The sequence below is a fragment of the Mixophyes fleayi genome, chromosome 2, assembly GCF_038048845.1.
Source record: "Mixophyes fleayi isolate aMixFle1 chromosome 2, aMixFle1.hap1, whole genome shotgun sequence".
NCBI lineage: Eukaryota > Metazoa > Chordata > Amphibia > Anura > Limnodynastidae > Mixophyes > Mixophyes fleayi.
Genome location: NC_134403.1, coordinates 72,659,708 through 72,680,643, shown reverse-complemented (window position 1 = coordinate 72,680,643; position 20,936 = coordinate 72,659,708). Strand labels below are relative to the sequence as shown.

The window sequence follows — 20,936 nt, the reverse complement described above, 5'->3', positions numbered from 1 at the left end:
CATTTATTTATATAGCGCCACTAATTCCGCAGCGCTGTACAGAGAACTCATTCACATCAGTCCCTGCCCCATTGGAGCTTACAGTCTAAATTCCCTAATATAGACACACACTCACAGACAGACAGGGAGAGACTAGGGTCAATTTTGATAGCAACCAATTAACCTACCAGTATGTTTTTGGAGTGTGGGAGGAAACCCACGCAAACACAGGGAGAACATACAAACTCCACACAGATAAGGCCATGGTCAGGAATCGAACTCATGACCCCAATGCTGTGAGGCAGACATGCTAACCACTAGGCCACATTACATGCTATCCCAGGAGAAAGTACTCCAGGTAATTAATGCCATACTTACCTACTTTCTTCAGCTCCCTTCCGGGAGCCAGCCAGTGGAGGGGGGCGTGAAGGGGCGGGGTGGCCGAAATCGCGTCATTTCGGCCCCGCCCCCTGTGACGTCATGACGCAAATTGCGTCATTTGACAGCGGGGGCGGGGCCAAACGCCGCGATTCACCGGGAATCGCGGCGTTTGGGATCTAATTCTGCCCACTTCACTAGGAAGTGGGGCACTTCCTAGTGAAGTGGGCAGAATTCGGGAGATTGCCACACTCGCCCGGGAGTCCGGGAGACTCTCACAAAATGCGGGAGTCTCCCGGACATTCCGGGAGAGTTGGCAAGTATGATTAATGCAGGTCATGGCAGTCCAACGCAGGTAGCACGAGCAATGATTCTAGGTCACAATCCATTGGCTAAGAGCTTTTGCCTTGTTGCTTAGTGTATGTAAACACAGCCCATTTGTTTGTGTTGTGTTTTTTCTCACCACCCATCTGATCCAGCCAGAAAAACAACAGAGTTCATCCATCCCTTGCTGGCAGCTTGGACAGAGGGGACAGTAAGCTTGGGTTACAACCTCTGCTTGCCAGATAGCTTTTTAATGTGGCCGCTCAGTGCCATATGTTAGAGTCTGAGGATAAATTGTGTTACAGACAGGTAAAATAAAGCCAGTGTCATGTTGCCCAAGGGTACAGGTATTTGTTCACATTCATAATCCTTTCTTTGTGCAGTAGGTTATCTCATTACTTTCTGTTACTAAAATCCATGTCCTAATTGTAAATAAAGAAAGCTCTCAATAGGTAAGAACAGGTGATAAATAGTGAAATATGATTCATGTTTGGGTGGTCCTTTGAAAGCCTTAAGAAGTTCTCATTTGCAGCAGACTGTGAAAAAAAAAGATGACTCAGTTTCACTGGAAAGGCCCATATAATAAACTCTAACTGTAAACATAGGGCAGTGATAAAGTGTAGATAACAACAGGCTTAGTCACCCTGACCCGGACTGTGACAGATATTACCAGGCTGCACACACTGTCCTATTGATAGAATACTTATTTGATGGCTTATTATAGTTAGCTTGTACCTGTTGTCTACACACCACCACGGAGGTCATTTAGCACAACACAGGAGGCTCGGTGCGGTCCCTTCTATGGGATATCAGGTGTCTTCATTGCTTTGATGAACCTAAGCATTCGCCAAAGTGCATAGGTTTCAAGAGCAACATTACAACGTTTGTGGTGGAGGAAAAGTTGACATTGGCCGATAGGAGGATCTGGATGGAGCTAGGGAGTTCATTGCTAAGTTTTGTGGATCAGATTTCATTTTGAGAACCAGGATTATTTAAATGAGATAAAGGGGTGGAGAAGCACGTTTTTAGGGGAAAAACGTAAGTGATAGGGTTGGTGGCATCTCCACCTTTTGACAGTGCGCCTCTTCAGATGTTTCCACCTCGGTGCACCTCCAGTTTGCAAGGTCGTCTCCCAAGAGCATTGGCTTCACTTTTCATGTCCATGTAATCATTTGTTACTTACTTTTAGTGCATATATCATTGAAAGTCATTCTCGCACATGAGCTTACGTTCTCCTGGCTGTCTTAGCATATATATAATACAATGTCAATCATCACCATGGCTATTCCTATTTTGAAAAAGTACAGGTTAGAGAATTGATAAATATAGGTTAAACTTTGTTCACTCCGATACAATTTTGCAGGAAGGATGGAGCTTTTTGGCACCTTGAAATCCCCTGCGAATTAGAATACATTATTGGCATTCCATAGGGGAGTGACCGCATTCCATAGGGGAGTGACGGCATTCCATAGAGGGGTGGCAGCGCTCCATAGAGGGGTGACGGCGTTCCATAGAGGGGTGACGGCGTTCCATAGAGGAATGGCGGCGTTCCATAGAGAGGTGGTGGCGTTCCATAGGGGAGTGGCGGTGTTCCATAGAGGGGTGGCAGTGTTCCATAGAGGGGGTGGCGGCGTTCCATAGAGGGGTTGGCAGTGTTCCATAGAGGAGGGGCGGCGTTCCATAGAGGGGTGGCGGCGTTCCAAGAGTTGAAAAAAAAAAATCCTACAAGTAGCATTTTAGAAACATTGCCATTTTTTTAACCAGTGCAAATATATAGAGCTTAAAAAACTGCTAAAGCGCTGCATAAAATTATGTTAGATGAAATGCTTTGTTCTTTTAAAATTCTCAATTTTAGTATGAACCAAATGATTAGAGTCTGTGGCTCTGTTTGGTTACTTCTCAGGTATTGCCCTAGAGTATTCATTGCGCATATATGGGTAGAGCAGAGATATGTAGCTCAACAGTGTTGATAGATATCATCTTTCCACATTAGAATAAAAATGCACTCAGACTACATTATAGTAGTTTCACTAAATATAGATCTAAGATTAATCCCATGTGTTGAGCCATCCTGACATTCCTGTGTCACCTATAACCTCTCCAGATACATTCTGCACCCCGGCCATGTAGAAAACAGGATATTTAAAAGTACTTCACCTCGTTTTATTTTTAGAATTGTCATTTCCTTTTTAACGCACCAACATTTTGGTTCTCCCTCGAGAACTGAAAGCAGTTATTTGCTGACAATATGAAATTGCATAAACATGAACAGATGTATATCAAATGTCATGGTGCAAAAAAAGCTCCGGTCTATAGACCTTTTACAAAATATAAGAATAATGAATCTTGAAACATTAAGCACAAGTACTATACAATGCACTGTGATAAGGCCACTGTGTTTCATGCTGCTCTAATCTTACAGTGCGCCCTTATTGATATAAAAGTATGTTTTTAACCTGCATTGATACATGTCAGGCACACTGATATGGAGCAATAAATGATTAGAAAAGTCTGCACCGCAGCACAACACAGGTAAAATCCTTGTATAAAATGCAAATATGTCCTTGCATTGCTACAATGATTTTCATTTTCATCTGTTTACATGGACCTAACTTCCATTAGAAATGCATCTTAAACGCAGAATTGTAGCACCAGTTATTACCTAGCCTAAAATAGATCTGACAGCAGGGCCATCTTAACAACATTATGGGCCCCCGGGCAAAGCAGTGCACTGGGGCCCTTATATATATATATATATATATATATATATATATATATATATATATATATAAAGAGAGAGAGATACAGATATAGATATATAGAGATAGAGATAGATGTACTTGCTCAGTGACCCTTGAAGGTTTTTTTTGCAGGATTTTTCTTTTGCAGGATTATTTATTCTAATTAAGAGCCCTGCCTATGGGGCCCCCTTGCCCGTGGGGCCCCCGGGCACCTGCCCATCGTGCCCAATGGAAAAGATGGCCCTGTCTGACAGTGCTCATTCACACACATGGGTTGGCATAGGCTTGTGCAGCACATTCATTAAGGTGTGCGCCCAGGCAAATCTACAAAGGGATTCTGTGCACTTTGGAGCGTGACCTTCATCAGTCCCCCTCTCATCATCTTGTACCCCCATTTTCCCCCATATCATGTACCATAAACTCTCCCCTTATAACTTTCCCCTTTTCCTATGTACAACTCCCCTCTGGAGTCACACACCAAGTCCAGAGCTCTTCAGGAACATGGGAGGAGCTGCTGCGGCTGGGCACTCACTACAGCTCCGTTTCGGCAATCTTGTATGTATTGTGACTGCTTCAATATAAAGAGAATCAGCCATGGTGCGGCTATTGTAAATGGACTGCCCACCTCAATTCAGCCGTGCATTAGGGTGTGCCTATTAGGGTGTGTGTGAACGAGCCCTCAAAGTTCATATGTGAAGGGTAGATATAGTAATATGACTAGTATAGACACAGGCCTTTTCCAATATAGTCAGTCTGTATTAGTTATTGAGAAACCGCGGTTGTACTGAGCCACAGATAATGTTATCACAATGTAAAGTAAACTGAGTGTATATTCTTGCCAGATGTTTATGCATTCAGTTTTACAATAATGACACAATTTACCAAAATGCTATTATCCAGTTCAGGTAATTGCATATTCTCTCGGAGGGGAGCTGGGGTTTGAGGGATGCTACGAATCTCGTCATTTTGGCCATAGCCCTGCGACACAAAGACGCTAATGCGTCATGTTACAGCGGGGGCGTGTCCATAATGACACGATTCACTGAGAATTGCGTCATGGGGGCTCCAATCCTGCCCACTTTAATAAGAAGAATGGTCTGCTCTCCCAGGACACCTACCCGGAATTCTAATGGAAATTCTGGGAGAGTGGGCAAGTAGGGGTAATTGAAAACTTTTTTTCCTTTTATTTACATACCACTTTTAAACAGGGAGATTTATTTGATCTATTCAAAAATTATTTAGATGATTATTGGCCAAATTTAAACAGATTTGATAGATGATACATTTACTAAGTCAGCTGAGATAGTTAAACTTTGTTTCCGCTAACCCAGGATTATCCAACCTGTGGCCCTTTAGGAATTGTGGAACTTTAATTCCCAGCTTGCCCTGCTAGCTAGCTCCTCTTGATGGTTTGACATCCTGGGAGACAATTCACCTTTATACTAGTTAGGATTTTTTCTGTAAAAATAAATGTACAAATGGAGACTTTAGATCTCTCTCTCTCTAATTTATTTTGACAAGAAAAAAACAAACCTAATTTTGCTCACTGTAAAAAAAAAAAATACTATTGTTCTTCTCTCCTGTTCAGTCTTTTATCAGTTGTTCTATTTGATGGCATAAGGCTGACAAGACAGCAGGTTATAACCATAAGCATCTTCACAACCTTGTTGGCACAAAATGTTTGGCGGTCCTATCTGGAATCCTTCATGTTTTGGAACAATATATTGATAATATGTCATTATCTAGTTTTGTTTATACTATGTTCTTCATTATAGATAATATAGATCACTTTCACTGCAGCTACTACAACTAATGTGGTAGAGACACAAACGACATAGAATGTTCATATAACTTGCACCTCCCGTCCTGTAGTCTACACCTTCCACCTTTATTTAAATGACCCCCCCACATAATATTCTTAGTAATAGCCTACAAAACAGCTACTCCCACATGTGGGTGGGTTATGGTTAGTTAGATTCACAGAATGTTGTTTGGGACTGGGGTTATAACTTACAGTATCATTGACTTGAGAGGTAAACAGGTTATGATAAGTGTTTGTCATTCAGTAAGGAAAGTCCCTCAAACTCATACTTAAGAAAACTTGGTGCAAATATCCTTGTGCAACTCCTCATATACGATCTGACATCAATGGCACACAGCAGCAATGGAGAGACCTGAGAGATCTGGTAAAATGCTATATATTTCTAACCTCCTTAGTTCTTCCAGGTATTCCTCTCGCTCAGTTTATGTGACTTATGGACAAGCTGTCTGTAGGGACGTAGATCAGACTTGTTGGGTAGAGCTGTAAATGTTTCATGACAGGGGCACAATGAACAGTTAGCGCAGGTTGTAGCCGGATTGGTGACCTATGGACAAGTAAGACAACATGTAAATGGGCAGCTCCTATAATTTGGCAGGAAATTCCACAAGTACATGTATTTGGACTCTGCAGCTGTCTCTTCTTTAAAACAAAATATCATACAGTAACCTTAAATATAATATTAAATAGTTTTGACTTTGTTGGGTGCGCACTTTATTTTGCCAATGAACCTAATGGTATAAAGATGCCGCTCGTTGGTTGTTATTACATTGGAAATGTGTCTTTTGCTACCTGTACTAATATGTATATTTGTTTTGTTTTGCAGTGGACCTGACTGTTCCGTCTAGTACAGTCCTGACACAACCCACCCCTATGGAGTTTCACCTACTACAGCGCATTAACCAGCGGTCGGACACTGTTCTCCTCAACATGAAGCCGTCCCAGCAGGCTCTCTACCCTACCATCACCCAGCAGCAGCACGTGGAACACAAGATTAGGGTATTTCTCACTTGTTTATCTGTCTTGGTATTTTCTGGGTATTCTCCAAGAGCTTTTCAATTGTATTGTTAAAAAACCAAAAACAGTTTACTGAAGAATTACAAGACACATAACTCTATCAGTGTAGGTTTGGGTTGGTTAATGAAAAGAACATTACAGACTAAGCCTTGCCTTTTTTTATTTTTAGAAAGTGTCCAAGTTATACTTTGCCTTAAAGCAGTCCAAACATTCTGTACAAGCTGTACAACAGTTAACAGTGCCTGTAACACACACACACACACACACACACACACACACACATAAAATATTCCCTCTCGCACACCACATTTTTCAGAGTTCATTTCAGAGAAAATGCCTTTTCCGCATCGAGAGCAGGTCAGTGGCCATATGCATATGCTAAACACAGGACTTGCTTAGCTCCAAGTCTCATGAGGACCTGGTTGGTTAGCTTGTAGGTAGTCTAGGAGATACCACTACCTCTTACATTGTCATTCACATTTTGTCTTACAGTTGAATATGGAATGTCGAAATGCAGACCATGGACGGCAAGAGCAAAGCCTGAGGCAACTGGTCAACAAGGACAAAAACAAATGCAGTATGGAATCTTTGTGTATTATTTACATTCCAAACAACTGTAGTAGTCACTGTGCTTGAAACTCTCTGAAGGATTTCTAGAACAGTGTGCAAACAGACTAGTGTGTTAAGTCAACTCCACCAACACACACACATAAATATACAATATATGTGTGTGTATGTGTGTGTGTATATATATATGTGTTTATGTGTGTGTGTCTATCTATCTATCTATCTATCTATCTATCTATATATATATATATATATATATATATATATATATATACATATATATATATATATATATATATATATATATATATAAAATATTATTTTATCATATGATGGGGTCGTCATTGAGAAGTGACACATAGGGCTAGACATGTTGGTGACTGAACCCTCACTTTTGATGGATGACCTGTTAGGATGTTTCTTTAGTTTTTCCCTTATTAAATATTTCGGGGATTCTGCAGTCAAGCATATGTTTGCTCTCTATTAGTGTCGGATGGGCCACTATCTGGTACCAGCATAAAATTACAAAGTGAGCAGAAAACAAGGGAAAAGTTAAGTAACACCGTGATGGCTGTGGTTGCGTTGAATAAAGCACCTGTCATTAAACCACATACCCCACTATCATTAACTACAGAAGCTGAGGGCTTACAGTAGAACTTATGCTTAATGTCTAATTGGTTTTCCAGCTGCTGATGACGTATTTGAGCCATGTATTTATTTTGGTGTAATAGTGGAAGTTATGAATAGAGCTTAAAGGACAGGTCAAGGAAGAAATAATGAAAATAACTATATAGTGGCCTATGTGTAGGTTACTTACCAATATACTTTTGCATATAGTATACCTGTCACCTACTCACACTAGGCAAGGAACTAGTGACATAAGGCACCAAGTGTATAGGTTGACAGGTTCATTTTATAGGGATATGATGATTGATGTTGCGGCACAGGTTTGTTGTAAGTGCTAAAAATGTAAAAGATCATAGAATGGGACTTTGTTCACCTTTCATAAGCAGTTAAACAGAATATGCATATAATGAGTGTAAATCTGAGTGCATTGTCATAAAAGAGAAATAAAACAGAATGTTGTGTGATTTTGAAAAACGGGTCAACACATCTCCACAACACTGATCCAGTAAAGTCGTTATTTTGCTATGGAATACCAGTTTAATATTGACACACTATGTATTATTATATATTTAAAAAATCTTCAAGTTGGTGTTAATCCATGCTCTTAATCGCCAAACGTACTCTATTATGGAACGAATATATTTTTCACTTGGAACAATTGCGTTGTAGATGAATGTAGTACAATTGCGCCCCCTGCTGTCTGCTATATTTATCAGGCTGTTTCCTTACAAAACACGTTTTTGTGAGAATACCTAAAATAATTGGCAATTGTATTGTATGGCCCACATACAGTTTCACAGACAGTTCTGCTGTTTCTTGTTTGACATGAGTGTGCGTAAAACTGATCATAAAACGATCTGTACTCTTAGCGAACAGTGTTAGCCTGAGTTTTCCATGTATTTTAAATAATTTAAAACTTATTTTAAAACATAATAGTCATGATTCATTGAGGAAAGTTAAGTAAAAAAAAATTGAGTAAGTAGTCTCCTGGACAAAACCATGTTATGTGCAAAATAGAAAACTAATTTTTACCCCTTGCACTGTAACACAGTTTTGTCCAGGAGACTACTTATACCCTGTTCATACTGCACAAAAGACTCGGGTTTTTGTCGGGGCAAGCCCAGACGACCCAGGTTGAGATGCAGTATGAATGGTCCCAGATCTAATTCCGGGTCTTTTGGTGGGGTAATTCCCGGGTCTGCTCCGGGAAGCCTGCTCTATGAATGGTGCGACCTGGGTTTTTCAACCCGGATCTCACCAGACACAATGTTTAAAGTAAAAAAAAAAGCCCTGGCCAGACTTGTTTTAGTATAAACGGGGTCTACCCGGGATTTTGAATCCGGGGGAGCCTCTGCCCCCTTCTGTCCCCCGGCAATATCCTGGGTTCATATACCCGGCGGCAGTATGAAAGCGGTATTACCCAATTAACTTCCCTTAATGAATCAGTCCCGATATGTTTATAATCTATACGTCTATAAATTAAGACTGATGCTTTACACCATGTTAACTTATACTAATTATCCCCTAATCTGTGTACGTTTAACAAATACCCTCTAAATGTCTAGAAAGCCACTCCACTTAGGCAGAAACATGTTTTGAACAAAGGATATCATTTCTGAATACTCATTCTGTCCCACAGAATATAAGTTGGTTGTTGCCCATTGTAACCAATCAGTCATTCTGTCCTGTATTCTAAACTGCACTAAAAAAAGACAGTGAGAATTTGGTTGCTATGAGTGTACAATTATATGTAGAGTAGATATTATAAATGTCTTTCAATATCTCTGCACACATTTTCTTTTACCAGATACACAAAGGTCCTGATAACTCCATGATCTGTCACTCTCCCTTAGTAGTTTATAAGTTGTTTTATATGTCATTATTCTTCGTGATGCTTATTTGTGGTTCTAGGTGCCAATGCCAGTCCAGCAGTCAAACAGAAACTGCTGGAGATGATCCGGAACAAACAGCAAGTAGACCGCAACAATGCCACCAATCACAGCAGCCCTGCCATGCCGTACAGGTAACAGCTTCTGAGCACCTTGTCACTTCCTCCTGACACGCTATCACCTGTTCTCCAAGTAGCAAAATCACTTGAAGCCGAGAGTTAGTTTGCACTGTGAATACATAGCCCAGGAGGAGTGAACCTGCCCAGTCCTCTTCAACAGTACAGAACAAAGTTTCTGTTCAGTGATACCAAAGAGGAGTAGATACATGTAATCCAGTGTTGTGAGATGACAGTGCGGTGTAAGGATGGGTGATGCGGTCACTTGGGAAGGCTGGTAATAACGATGGGAATTGTCCATTTTTGTCCTTTAATTGTTCATCTGCTGGTGTGGAAATTGATTTCAGTGCCAAATTGAATTAGCTCTTGAACAATGTTCTATGCGGCCTATAAATTAAGATGGCCATTACTGTGTACATATATATATGTGGTAATGTTATTTTTTTTTTTTTTTTTAGGCCTTCTGATCTGACTGACTCAGAACCACATCCACCTCCTCTTCCCACTAACTTCATGCCTCGAGCTGCTCCCAGCAGCTGTAACCCTTCTGAACATTTTCCTCTCAGGAGAACAGGTATTTTTCTTTTAAATTAACATCACTTTTTGCCTCGGTGACATAAGTTCTTACTGGCTTATTATTGGTGAAGCCCATAAAATGGCTGCCTTCGCGGAGTGTACGTGATAGGTTTATTTTAGACAAAAATATATGGCTTATGATAAAATGGTTCTGTATCCCATAGCAACCAATCAATTGCTAGATTTGTTTCTTGCGTGTAGTGATGTCATGTACATAACATAAGCTGTACACAGTTGGTTCAACCCACAAAATGACTGTTTCCACTATATATAAGTGACAGGTTCACTTCAACCCAACACACAGAGCTTATTATAAAGTGTGGTTCTGTAACCAATAGGATCCAATCATATATTGGCTTTGATTAATGTTTGGCTGCAGGGTTGACAACTAGTTTACAGTATTGGTTAATTAATGACCATTGAAAGTTAGGTTTCATATGCACTTATTAATAGAGAGCTTGTAGTTGCTTAGGTTTACTTTATATTTGTGTATTGTCTAGTATTACTAAATAAAGCTTGAATACTTTGATATAATAATATATGGCTGCAAAGTAGAGTGCAGTACAACTTTATCCGTCTTGTGGTTGTTTTGTGATGTATACACTACAGGCAAACTGACCACAAGGAACAACAATATCAAAGCAAATTCTACACAGCTTTCCAATGACATGTTAATGTGTGCAACTGTGAAGCACAAAAAAAAAGTGGAATTTGTTCTTCTGGTTGTCCATTCCAAGGTGATTTTTGCTGTTTTCTCACCTCAGAAAAGCTGATCTCAAAATAGCAGACTTTCTTTTCATTGACAAAGTAGCTGCTTTCCTTCTTACCTCTTGGTTTTAACCCATACTTACCTACTTTTTATACCTTTCAGGAAAAGGTATAAAAATAAGACATCATCATGCCTCTTCTCAGTGGTCACTGAGGTGGGAGGAGCTTGTTGACGGGGTTTGCTTTGTCATAATACGTCCTAGGCCGCTCTGCAGGCCGGGGAGCTGCCGTCTGGGAGAGTTGCCTGCTCCCCCAGATATTCCAGGACAGTAGGCATTTATACTTTATGCACTTAATGCACAATGAAAGTACATTACTACCTCAGAAACTTGTGTTATAGGTATACACACAAAATGGGAAACCTCAAAAGTTGAGATATCTTCACCTCATATCCACAGTGCAGGGTTGTCTACCATGTGACATGTGTGGTGTCTGCAGGTCTTTAAGGCATTGCAATGATTTCTGAATTGCTTGGGATCACTATAGTATGATGAATTACATGATTTTATAATTCAGCCTTGTCAAATATTCATAATTCCCCCATGGAAACATGAGAATATCACCTCAGCAGTACATTTGTGAACAATATTTTTTTACTGCACATGTGTGTGCTCACGTTTTCCGTTCTGGTGCCCTGTAAGGACCTAGACCTATACTAATCCAGAACTTGGCAGAGTTGCATGTGAGCTTTTAACATATAGAACTGTGCACTTAATTTCCCTGCAGCCTCTGAGCCAAACTTGAAGTGGCCTTGCAGACCCAAGAAGTCTGGGGAGAGGAGGAAGAACCCACTCATGCGCAAGGAAAGCGCTCCACCTGCAGTTAGAAGAAGACCCCCAGAGACACAGGGTGGGTGAAATACACACGAGGGGGTGTAAACATGTCCAGAAGTTGGCTGACGACCTTCTCACTGTCATTAGTTCAGTTTTAGGCATTTTTAGGACTTGGAGAACAATGCAGCATAGGTACACAATGTCTAGACTGTTATATTCACCCAGGCCTAGCCAGCCTATTCACACCTGATCATAAGAATATTTAAATGTTTAAATACCTTCTGAGACACATTTTGTATTTAGATCTTGCTTTGAATTATTCACCATATTCACATAGAAGAGGATATGAGTGGGTAGGTCTAATGCAGCATTACCTATAATTAGTTCACTTCACTTGGACTGGTGTTGGATGGCGGTGCTTGGCAACTAGGACCCGGCTTCAAATGTGCTGAATGTCTTTTTTTTTTTTTATTCACCTGTTGTAAGAATCCACTGGGTAATGACGGGCCCAATATAATATAGTGCAACAGGTCCCTCAATAGCTCTTGCAAATGTATTACATCATTTAGGTCTTAATTATCTTTGTTTATCCAGCCCATGAAAAATGTTGGACACTATTGCTTTAAATATTATTTCTAAATATGCCCAGTTGCAGGATCTAGATGACCGGCCAGTTAATCTGACAGAATGGTGTGTTAGTCTTTTAGATGTCACAAGTCTTGTTTTGTTACTTTACAGACTCATCCCCAAGTAGCAGCAGCACACCCGTCTCTGGTTGCAGCTCCCCAAATGATAGCCTGTCCGCTGAAAATGGAAGCCTTTCCTCGCTCCCTGGAGCTGCCTCAGAGGTAAGGGGATTCCGTTATTATGAACCGTTAAATTGGCAGGGTCAGAATATATCGTGCTTATTGCAGCACAGTGAATACCTGGAAAAATGACCTGTTGTGTACACATGGGGTTAAAAGCCCTAACACCATTACATGCCCCATATACTGTTGTAATGTTAAACATCTTGTGGTATTTTTTAATCTTAGTGGCTGCGTTTTTAAAGGTTGTTTTTAATAGCAAAAATACTGCACTGTACATCCCTTCTCTGTCTGCATACAACTTGTTGCTGAACCTTTCCTGTCTATCTGTAAAAGTATCCTTTATTATTGTACCATCCCTCTTTATCCGTGAGACTTGTACTTTCCTTATCTGCATAATAATTGCTGCTGTGTTTTCCCTGTCTATTTGTAAACCTTGATGTTGTACCTTAGCTTGTTGCTATACCTTCCATCACTATTGGCATGACTTCATGATCTACATCCCTTCTCTCTCAGTAGGACTTCATGATGTACCTCCCTTCTCTCTCAGTAGGACTTCATGATGTACCTCCCTTCTCTCTCTGTAAGACTTGTTGTTATACTTTCCCTCTCTATCCATGAGACTTGTTGTCGTACTTTCCCTCTCTATCCATGAGACATGTTGTTGTACTTTCCCTCTCTATCCATGAGACTTGTTGTTGTACTTTCCCTCTCTATCTATGGATCTTCATGATGTGCCTCCATTCTCTCTCTGTAGGACTTGTCTATGTGCCTCCCTTCTCTCTCTGTAGGACTTGTTGATGTGCCCCCTTCTCTCTCTGTAGGACTTGTTGATGTGCCCCCTTCTCTCTCTGTAGGACTTGTTGATGTATCCCCCTTCTCTCTCTGTAGGACTTGTTGATGTGCCTCCCTTGTCTCTCTGTAGGACTTGTTGATGTGCCCCCCTTCTCTCTCTGTAGGACTTGTTGATGTGCCCCATTCTCTCTCTGTAGGACTTGTTGATGTGCCCCATTCTCTCTCTGTAGGACTTGTTGATGTGCCCCATTCTCTCTCTGTAGGACTTGTTGATGTGCCCCCCTTCTCTCTCTGTAGGACTTGTTGATGTGCCCCCCTTCTCTCTCTGTAGGACTTGTTGATGTGCCCCCCTTCTCTCTGTGTAGGACTTGTTGATGTGCCCCCCTTCTCTCTCTGTAGGACTTGTTGATGTGCCCCATTCTCTCTCTGTAGGACTTGTTGATGTGCCCCCTTCTCTCTCTGTAGGACTTGTTGATGTGCCCCCTTCTCTCTCTGTAGGACTTGTTGATGTGCCCCCCTTCTCTCTCTGTAGGACTTGTTGATGTGCCCCCTTCTCTCTCTGTAGGACTTGTTGATGTGCCCCCCTTCTCTCTGTGTAGGACTTGTTGATGTGCCCCCCTTTTCTCTGTGTAGGACTTGTTGATGTGCCCCCTTCTCTCTCTGTAGGACTTGTTGATGTGCCCCCTTCTCTCTCTGTAGGACTTGTTGATGTGCCCCCTTCTCTCTCTGTAGGACTTGTTGATGTGCCCCCTTCTCTCTCTGTAGGACTTGTTGATGTGCCCCCCTTCTCTCTCTGTAGGACTTGTTGATGTGCCCCCTTCTCTCTCTGTAGGACTTGTTGATGTGCCCCCCTTCTCTCTGTGTAGGACTTGTTGATGTGCCCCCCTTTTCTCTGTGTAGGACTTGTTGATGTGCCCCCTTCTCTCTCTGTAGGACTTGTTGATGTGCCCCCTTCTCTCTCTGTAGGACTTGTTGATATACTTTCTCTGTCTATCCGTGAGATTTGTCCCTTTGTATCCTACCCCCCTCTCCCCTGCCATAGTAAACTTTGGATAATTATAAGGATACTAGAAGGTGCTATGTATTTATGTAAAATACTCATGCATCCTCCATTTTTCAGGGTCTAATTCACAGAGTGCCACTTCTGACTCCCACTGTGTACATGCCAGGCATAGAGGGCCATGATGGTACAAATTCCATGGCAGCAGCTCGTCTTCAGCCTCTCATCATCCTGGAGCCCTCAGGCGCACACACTCCTCTAGTTGCAGGTACGTACGTTTCTGGCTAGTGGCTTCTAGTTATGATACAGTGGTTACAGGTACTCAGATAAGAGCAGCCTTAAGCACTTTCAGGACGCTTCACCAGACTTCTGGTTGACAAACCACTTTGAAAATCTAGTTCAACGAAAGCTAGTTTGGTGATCGCATTCTCTGAAATAAACCCATGTCCCAAATGTTGGCCTTGCTGCTTCTGTCCACATGGTCAATAGACATATAGCTCTGGAGTTGTGTGAAAGCAACTTATTTGTCTTGCACCAATATTTGCTCTACATCAGGATCTGTTATGAGGCATGTAAGATTGTAATACCTTTGTTTCACTGTTTATTAGTTTAGTACAAAAGCAGAATAGAGTATCATCATTCAGGTACATAACATGTATGTGCACTCCCCGGCTATGTGGAAGTGTTTTTGTTTTGCCCTATAAACGTTCTCCCTGTAGCTGTCACTCACTGTTCCCTGGAGACAGCTATAGACATACTATGGAAGGGGTAAGGGCTTTATGTCTCTTTTACCTAATGGAACTGGGAAGATGTTATTCAAATAATGGGAAGTTTACTCTCAAGTCACCAAAGCTTGGAGCAGCAGGAAAGATAACTGCCAACAGAATCACAACATTCAGATGTAGGGGCGTAACTAGACATCTATTGGCCCCATAATCAAATTTTGTAAGGACCCTAGTGGTGGGGATATGGCCATCAATACCTGAGGGGCGAGGTCTTAACCCCAAAACAGTGACCCAACAATCTCCCACCAGCCCAAACCTCCACCAAAACGATTATTTTGCAAAAACAAAATATTGGAGTTACAAAACAGTGCAACAAATAGTGTAACACAAAGTAAGAGTCTACCAAAGTATGTGATATCGTTACAAATACCTGTACATCATCGCATAATCCTACAATCCTTAAATTGCCCTAAACTAGTCTACAATTAGCAGGTGAGCTATTCAACACAAGCAGTGCCCATCTTTTAATATGTGAACGGTAACGTTGCTGACAAGGTGAGCTTGGCTGATAGAGTTTAATAGATTAAATAGTTCTCTCCTCCTGTCTGAGTGTAGGAGGCCTCAAACAACATTCCCTTCCTTCCATCTCTGCTGTTCATGTTCTATTCTTTCTGAAAATCATCTGTGCAAATCCCGGTATTTCCCCCATGTAATAAATGGATGTGAAAAGTTTGTGCATTATCAGACAGCTCTCTGCAGTCGAGCAGCCAATTGGAAATGTCCTCTGCAGAAGTACCGGTTTAATCAAGCAAATGCTGACACTGTTCAGGGGCCTACAGGAAAGGATGAAAGAACAAATTAAGTGCTATAATGTTTAACTTTTACTCACCTACTTTGTGACTGTGGACACTCCTCGGACTTCCCCTTCGCAACAGCATCACACAGTCCCCGTTAATGACTGAGATACGTGAAAAAAACAAAAAGTAAAATATTGCTACAAGGAGCTGTCTGGGGCTCCAGGGAGGGGAAGGGGCACACAATTAAAATTTAGCAATTAGGTGGGCAACTTTAATAGGACCTGGATCCCAGATCTTCTCTATTGCCAATTTAGGTTTCTGCTCACATGGAAAGTTTGGTTTTGCTTGGTCTCACCAATGGAGCCTTTTACATATAATCGCTTTGTTTACAATAGAAAAAAATGACCAATTTAATTGGGATAATGCACTAGCAATATGTGCTTTATTTGTGACTGGAGTTACATTGGTAATTATTAGTTTATTTCCAGTAGCTGGTATGCACTGTACAGATTGTTCTCTGTAGCTGTAGCTCATTTTAGTTACTTTACTTAAGGCTTTATTTTTATGTATGTGTGTATATGTATAATGTATGTAGTGTATATCTGTATGAACAATGATTTGTCATGCCATTACTTCAATGGTCATTAGGACAATGTATGTATTATAAGGAATAATGCACCCCTAATGTAAATTATTACATCTATTAGAAGTCACCTTGGTCTAGAGCAGGCCTGTCCACCCTGCTGCCCTCCAGATGTTGTGAAACTACAAGTCCCAGCATGCCCTTCCAGCTATCAACAGGTTGTCTAATGGCAAAGCATACTGGGGCTTGTAGTTTCACAACACCTGGAGGGCCGCAGGTTGGACAGGCCTGGTCTAGAGCCATGTGCCATTATATGGTCACATAGCCGTTCATACCAATGCCATATACAGGAGTTTATATCTGATGGGTTACTTAGGGCAACGTCGCTTTTCTACACAGTTACCTGAACAGTTATCATAAAGGTTCTCCATTGTGACTAATGTGGATAGTCTTTGGGGAAAAGTACAAAAGGCCTAAAGAGCCATTAACACATGTGGCATTACAGTTAACCCTGATTAATATTAAGTATGATTGTCATTTTGCAATCTGACATGCAATTTCCTGTACCATTACACAAAACTTATAGCGTTCTATCGCTGTACCTATTTCACTCTGCTTATATTGTTGCTGTACAATTTGTATGTGGTTTAAATATTTTTAAGCTTCTCCAGCTGTGTTTTATCGTAAAGGAAACAAGTAATTTTCATAGGTCATTGGACACATCTTGTGAAACATTCTTTTCTTAACTGAATTATGGGATTCCAATTAGGCAAACTTATAAAATAATAATCCAGTAGATATGAAACATTATTAAGGCTTGTGTAGTGCTTGGGAAAATAGCAGCTCGTTTACTTTTGTACAGCCAATTCTTAACATTTGTATTGAATTCTATATAGGTCTGAAGTTCACATGTATCAAACATTTAACTTGTTTATTAATGTGTATACTGTCATCTTGTGGTGACAGTAAATATGGCAAATTTGTACCATATAGGAATTTTGATGCTATTTAAAAAAAAAACAACAAATCACTCTGTTTTGTATTTCAGTTCAAGGCCTGGGTTCTGTGCCATTGCAGTTCACCCATTCTCTTATCAGCACTGATCATTTATCTGCTACGGGACACCACAAAACCTTAAGCCGAACACGTTCTGAGCCTCTCCCTCAAAATCCCAAGACACTCCAGCAGCAACTGCTTTTTCAGCAACAATACGCAGCATTCCCCGATTATATGAAACGGTTAACCAAGGTGAGGATGGGAAATATGTTTTAGCAGTTAAACACTATCAGGATGTGTGTAAATGAAAGAATCAAACTCTGTTAAAGCTGTGGTTTTCATCTTCAGTCTTAGAATTCATCAAAAGTGCAGGTGTTCAGTACCTCCTTATATCGGCACAGATGGTTCTGTCATTAACACAACAGGTTGCTGTGAACAATGACTGAGTTACCAGTTGTAACACCAGACAGAACACTATGCAGGGAGAAGTGGCTACCTACTGACTTACAATGAGGTCTTATGTACAATAGTAGTTTTGTCTGATCTTTTTTTATTCCAGTACACCAAAATCATACTTGAAATTGTCCAGGACTACAATACCTCTATAAATCATTGTGCTTGTAGTATGCTCATTCACTTAGTGCATACTTGCCAACTCTCCCGAAAAGTCCGAGAGACTCCTGAAATGCGGATCCGTCTCCCGGACTCCCGGGAGAGCTGGCATTTCTCCCGCAACCCGCAATTCCCCTGGCAAAATGACGCGATTCACTGAGAATCGCGCCATTTTGGCCCCACCCCCTGTGACAAAACAGCATTTTGCTTCTGCCCTCTAGTCCCGCCTTTATCCCGGATGTCGCCTACTGAAAGTAGGCAAGTATGACTTAGTGTGAATGGTACTATAAGAAAGTTAATAGATTGCTCAGCAGACCCAATGGCCCAGCAGAATATAATGACATAGAGTACAGTGTCCTGCAAATACATCCCACTATATAGAGTCCCAGGGCCCATTATATACAGCTTCATATCACAATATACACACCACTGTCTGCAGCACCATGCCACCAATGTTATACCGAGAAATACATTCTTACCCTTTATTCTAGAACCTGGTAATCTCCTGGAGCTGCGAATATAGCAAAACTATTGAATAAAGCCAGTCTGTGCGCATTAGAGATCTGAGTACTCACAGTGATAAAAAAGCACTGTTTTACTGGGAACCTTGAAAAGTATTCTGCATCCCCCATTGGATCACAATCTTGGGGCTCACCCCAGAATTAAAGTCTATAGTCACTGTGGTCTCTTCACCTAATTAACCCAAACATACTGAGTTCAAAGTAAATTTACTTTTTATATTTTATGTAGTCGTATATATAAATAAAAGAAATAAAGACATAAAAACTGTACTGTAATAATGTTATTACCAGCAGCAGCTGGAATAGACATAATGAGCTTGAGTCATTAAGGAGAGCAAAGCAAAAAAAAAAGAGTAAGTTTGCTTCTGGACAAACCATGTTACAATGCATGGGGCACAAATTAGTTTGTTGTTTTGCAAATAAAGATTCTATTTATTTATTTATTGGCTGTTTTTTCATGTAGCTTTATTTTTACACTGAAATTTAAAGTTGATCCAGGACATGCCGTTCCCCAACTATAAATCTGATCCCACATTTTAAATGTAACCCCCCCTCCCCCCCTCCAATGCAACATGGTTTTGTCAAGGTGCAAATTTACTCCTTTTTATGCTTTGCTTTCCTAAATGACTTTGGCCCATTATCTCCTCTATCAATCAATAATGGACTTGTGGATCAAATAAGAGGCATGCAGATTTGAGTACTATGACAAATCTGTACAAGGGAACATTAACGTGTCATTTTTTATCATAAATGTAAAACTGCAAAATGTAATTGCTTCATTTTACTTTATTAAATTCAGTACTTAAGTGAGATTTGGAGCTGTCCCATCCTCACACATTTGCTTCCTCACCACAGCGCCCGCAGAAAACAAGTGAAAGGCCAAGATTAAGCCAGATTCCATCAGAAGAGATGGACGATAGTGTTCCTGCAAATGAGAGGCCTACGGACTTGGGAGGAAATGGTTCCCGAGCCCGAACAGAGTCCTTGCGTGGCGTGCAACAAGAGGCACACAGCGCCAGCCAGCCAGTGGTCCAACAGCACTTCCTTTCACAGGTACCGGCGTCTGTACACTTTGCTACCCATCACAGAGGCAGCAAATGTGGTATTAAATAATATTCATGAACAGCCTATGAATTCACTTGGAATCTGCGACATCATTGGTTTCTTATGCTGTATTTGCATAAATATTGGCTTGGCTGAATAAAGGTGCATTGTCTCGGATGTAGAGCAAGAATGAAGTACTGAGCCTTAGACAGACTACACTTGACCATGCTGGGACTGATTAGAACTAAGGCTCACGTTCACTATTTTACTTGGGTTCTCTGTCAAATTTATTTTACTTTTTAGTTCACTGCAGTAAGTATAAGGGAGGAGTTCCAGTTTCAATTATAACCTAATTGGTTTAGTTTGGGAATTGTGATATGTTCCATATGTTGTCTCCATTTTCCTATGTGTATCAGCATTCTGCAGCTTGGTGGGTTTGAAGGAAGCTTCCCTTTGTATGATGTGTTTGAGTCAGGACGCAGATGAGATGAGCTAAACTCTCTCACAGTAATATGGTCTTTGTTAAAGAGCGATCAAAACAAATATATGTTCTGCAGTGAGAAAATTTTTCAATAAATGACCAAACTAAATGTATTAACTACCAAATATATTTCCTAGTAATAGATTTTTGGGAATGCATTACATGGTGACCATGGGTTCTGATTATTATTGTTTTCCTCTCAGGCCTATATCTGGGATCAGAGCCACCATCGACCACCCCAACACGTGAAAAGAACTCAGTTGGATAATCTGATGATTCCCCTTATGCCAGGACATCGTCCTCTATCACGGGCAAAGTCCTCCCCAGCTTCAGCTTCTCTTCCCACTCAAGACCCTTCATCTAAAACCATGACACTTGCAATGCCAGAACAGGCTGACAAACCACGTTTCACCACAGGTAAATGGTGATCACCCTGACTGAGGGCAATGGCCCTGAAACGTCGTGCTTGGTTTTGGTAAACTCCCATAAACTCTTCACCATATGTTATAGCAATGGAAACCTTTCTGCTCACCACAGGTATACCAGACAAACCGAGGCACCTTTTATCTTCAGTCATCTGCTTCTGAGTTCTTGTCACAGCTATAAGAATTGTGAGGCATTATGCTATTATGTGCTGTGGGCCCTAGTGACTAGTGCAGTCATGTGACCTGGGGGTATATTTACTAAGCTGCGACTCTCAGCGCTTTAATGTAAAGCCCGACGGGCTTTGTCTTTAATAAAATTGGCATTTTAAAAAATGACGGCGAGGCGCAGAGAATCGGCTGTTTGTCGGAACTGCCACACAATAAATATACCCCCTGGTGTCGCCAATAGCTGACATTTAAGCTTCCTGTTCAGCTGGTTTTAACACACAGGTTATATAGAGTTCCTCCTCTCACTTCAGGAGTGACACATAACACCAATGTTGTTATCGTCAGGGACGGTTGGAAGAAAAAGTGATCACAAGAAATACACATGCTGCTCGCTAGAATTATAATTAGC

The 20,936-nt window shown here is 41.0% G+C and overlaps 1 protein-coding gene across 7 annotated transcripts in view; it reads left to right on the top strand.

Annotated features, from left to right (window-relative positions):
• Window positions 1-20,936, top strand: part of HDAC7 (histone deacetylase 7) — a 273,723-nt gene that overhangs the window by 215,551 nt on the left and 37,236 nt on the right. For 6 of the 7 annotated variants that reach the window (XM_075199264.1, XM_075199263.1, XM_075199262.1 and 3 more), the window contains 10 exons: window positions 6,068-6,240; window positions 6,751-6,835; window positions 9,364-9,475; window positions 9,916-10,031; window positions 11,528-11,650; window positions 12,313-12,422; window positions 14,296-14,443; window positions 17,329-17,528; window positions 19,265-19,462; window positions 20,138-20,351. In XM_075199264.1, the coding sequence (XP_075055365.1) occupies window positions 6,068-6,240; window positions 6,751-6,835; window positions 9,364-9,475; window positions 9,916-10,031; window positions 11,528-11,650; window positions 12,313-12,422; window positions 14,296-14,443; window positions 17,329-17,528; window positions 19,265-19,462; window positions 20,138-20,351 (1,479 nt within the window). The remainder of the gene's footprint in view (window positions 1-6,067; window positions 6,241-6,750; window positions 6,836-9,363; window positions 9,476-9,915; window positions 10,032-11,527; window positions 11,651-12,312; window positions 12,423-14,295; window positions 14,444-17,328; window positions 17,529-19,264; window positions 19,463-20,137; window positions 20,352-20,936) is intronic. The other variant, XM_075199265.1, reaches the window with a different exon arrangement.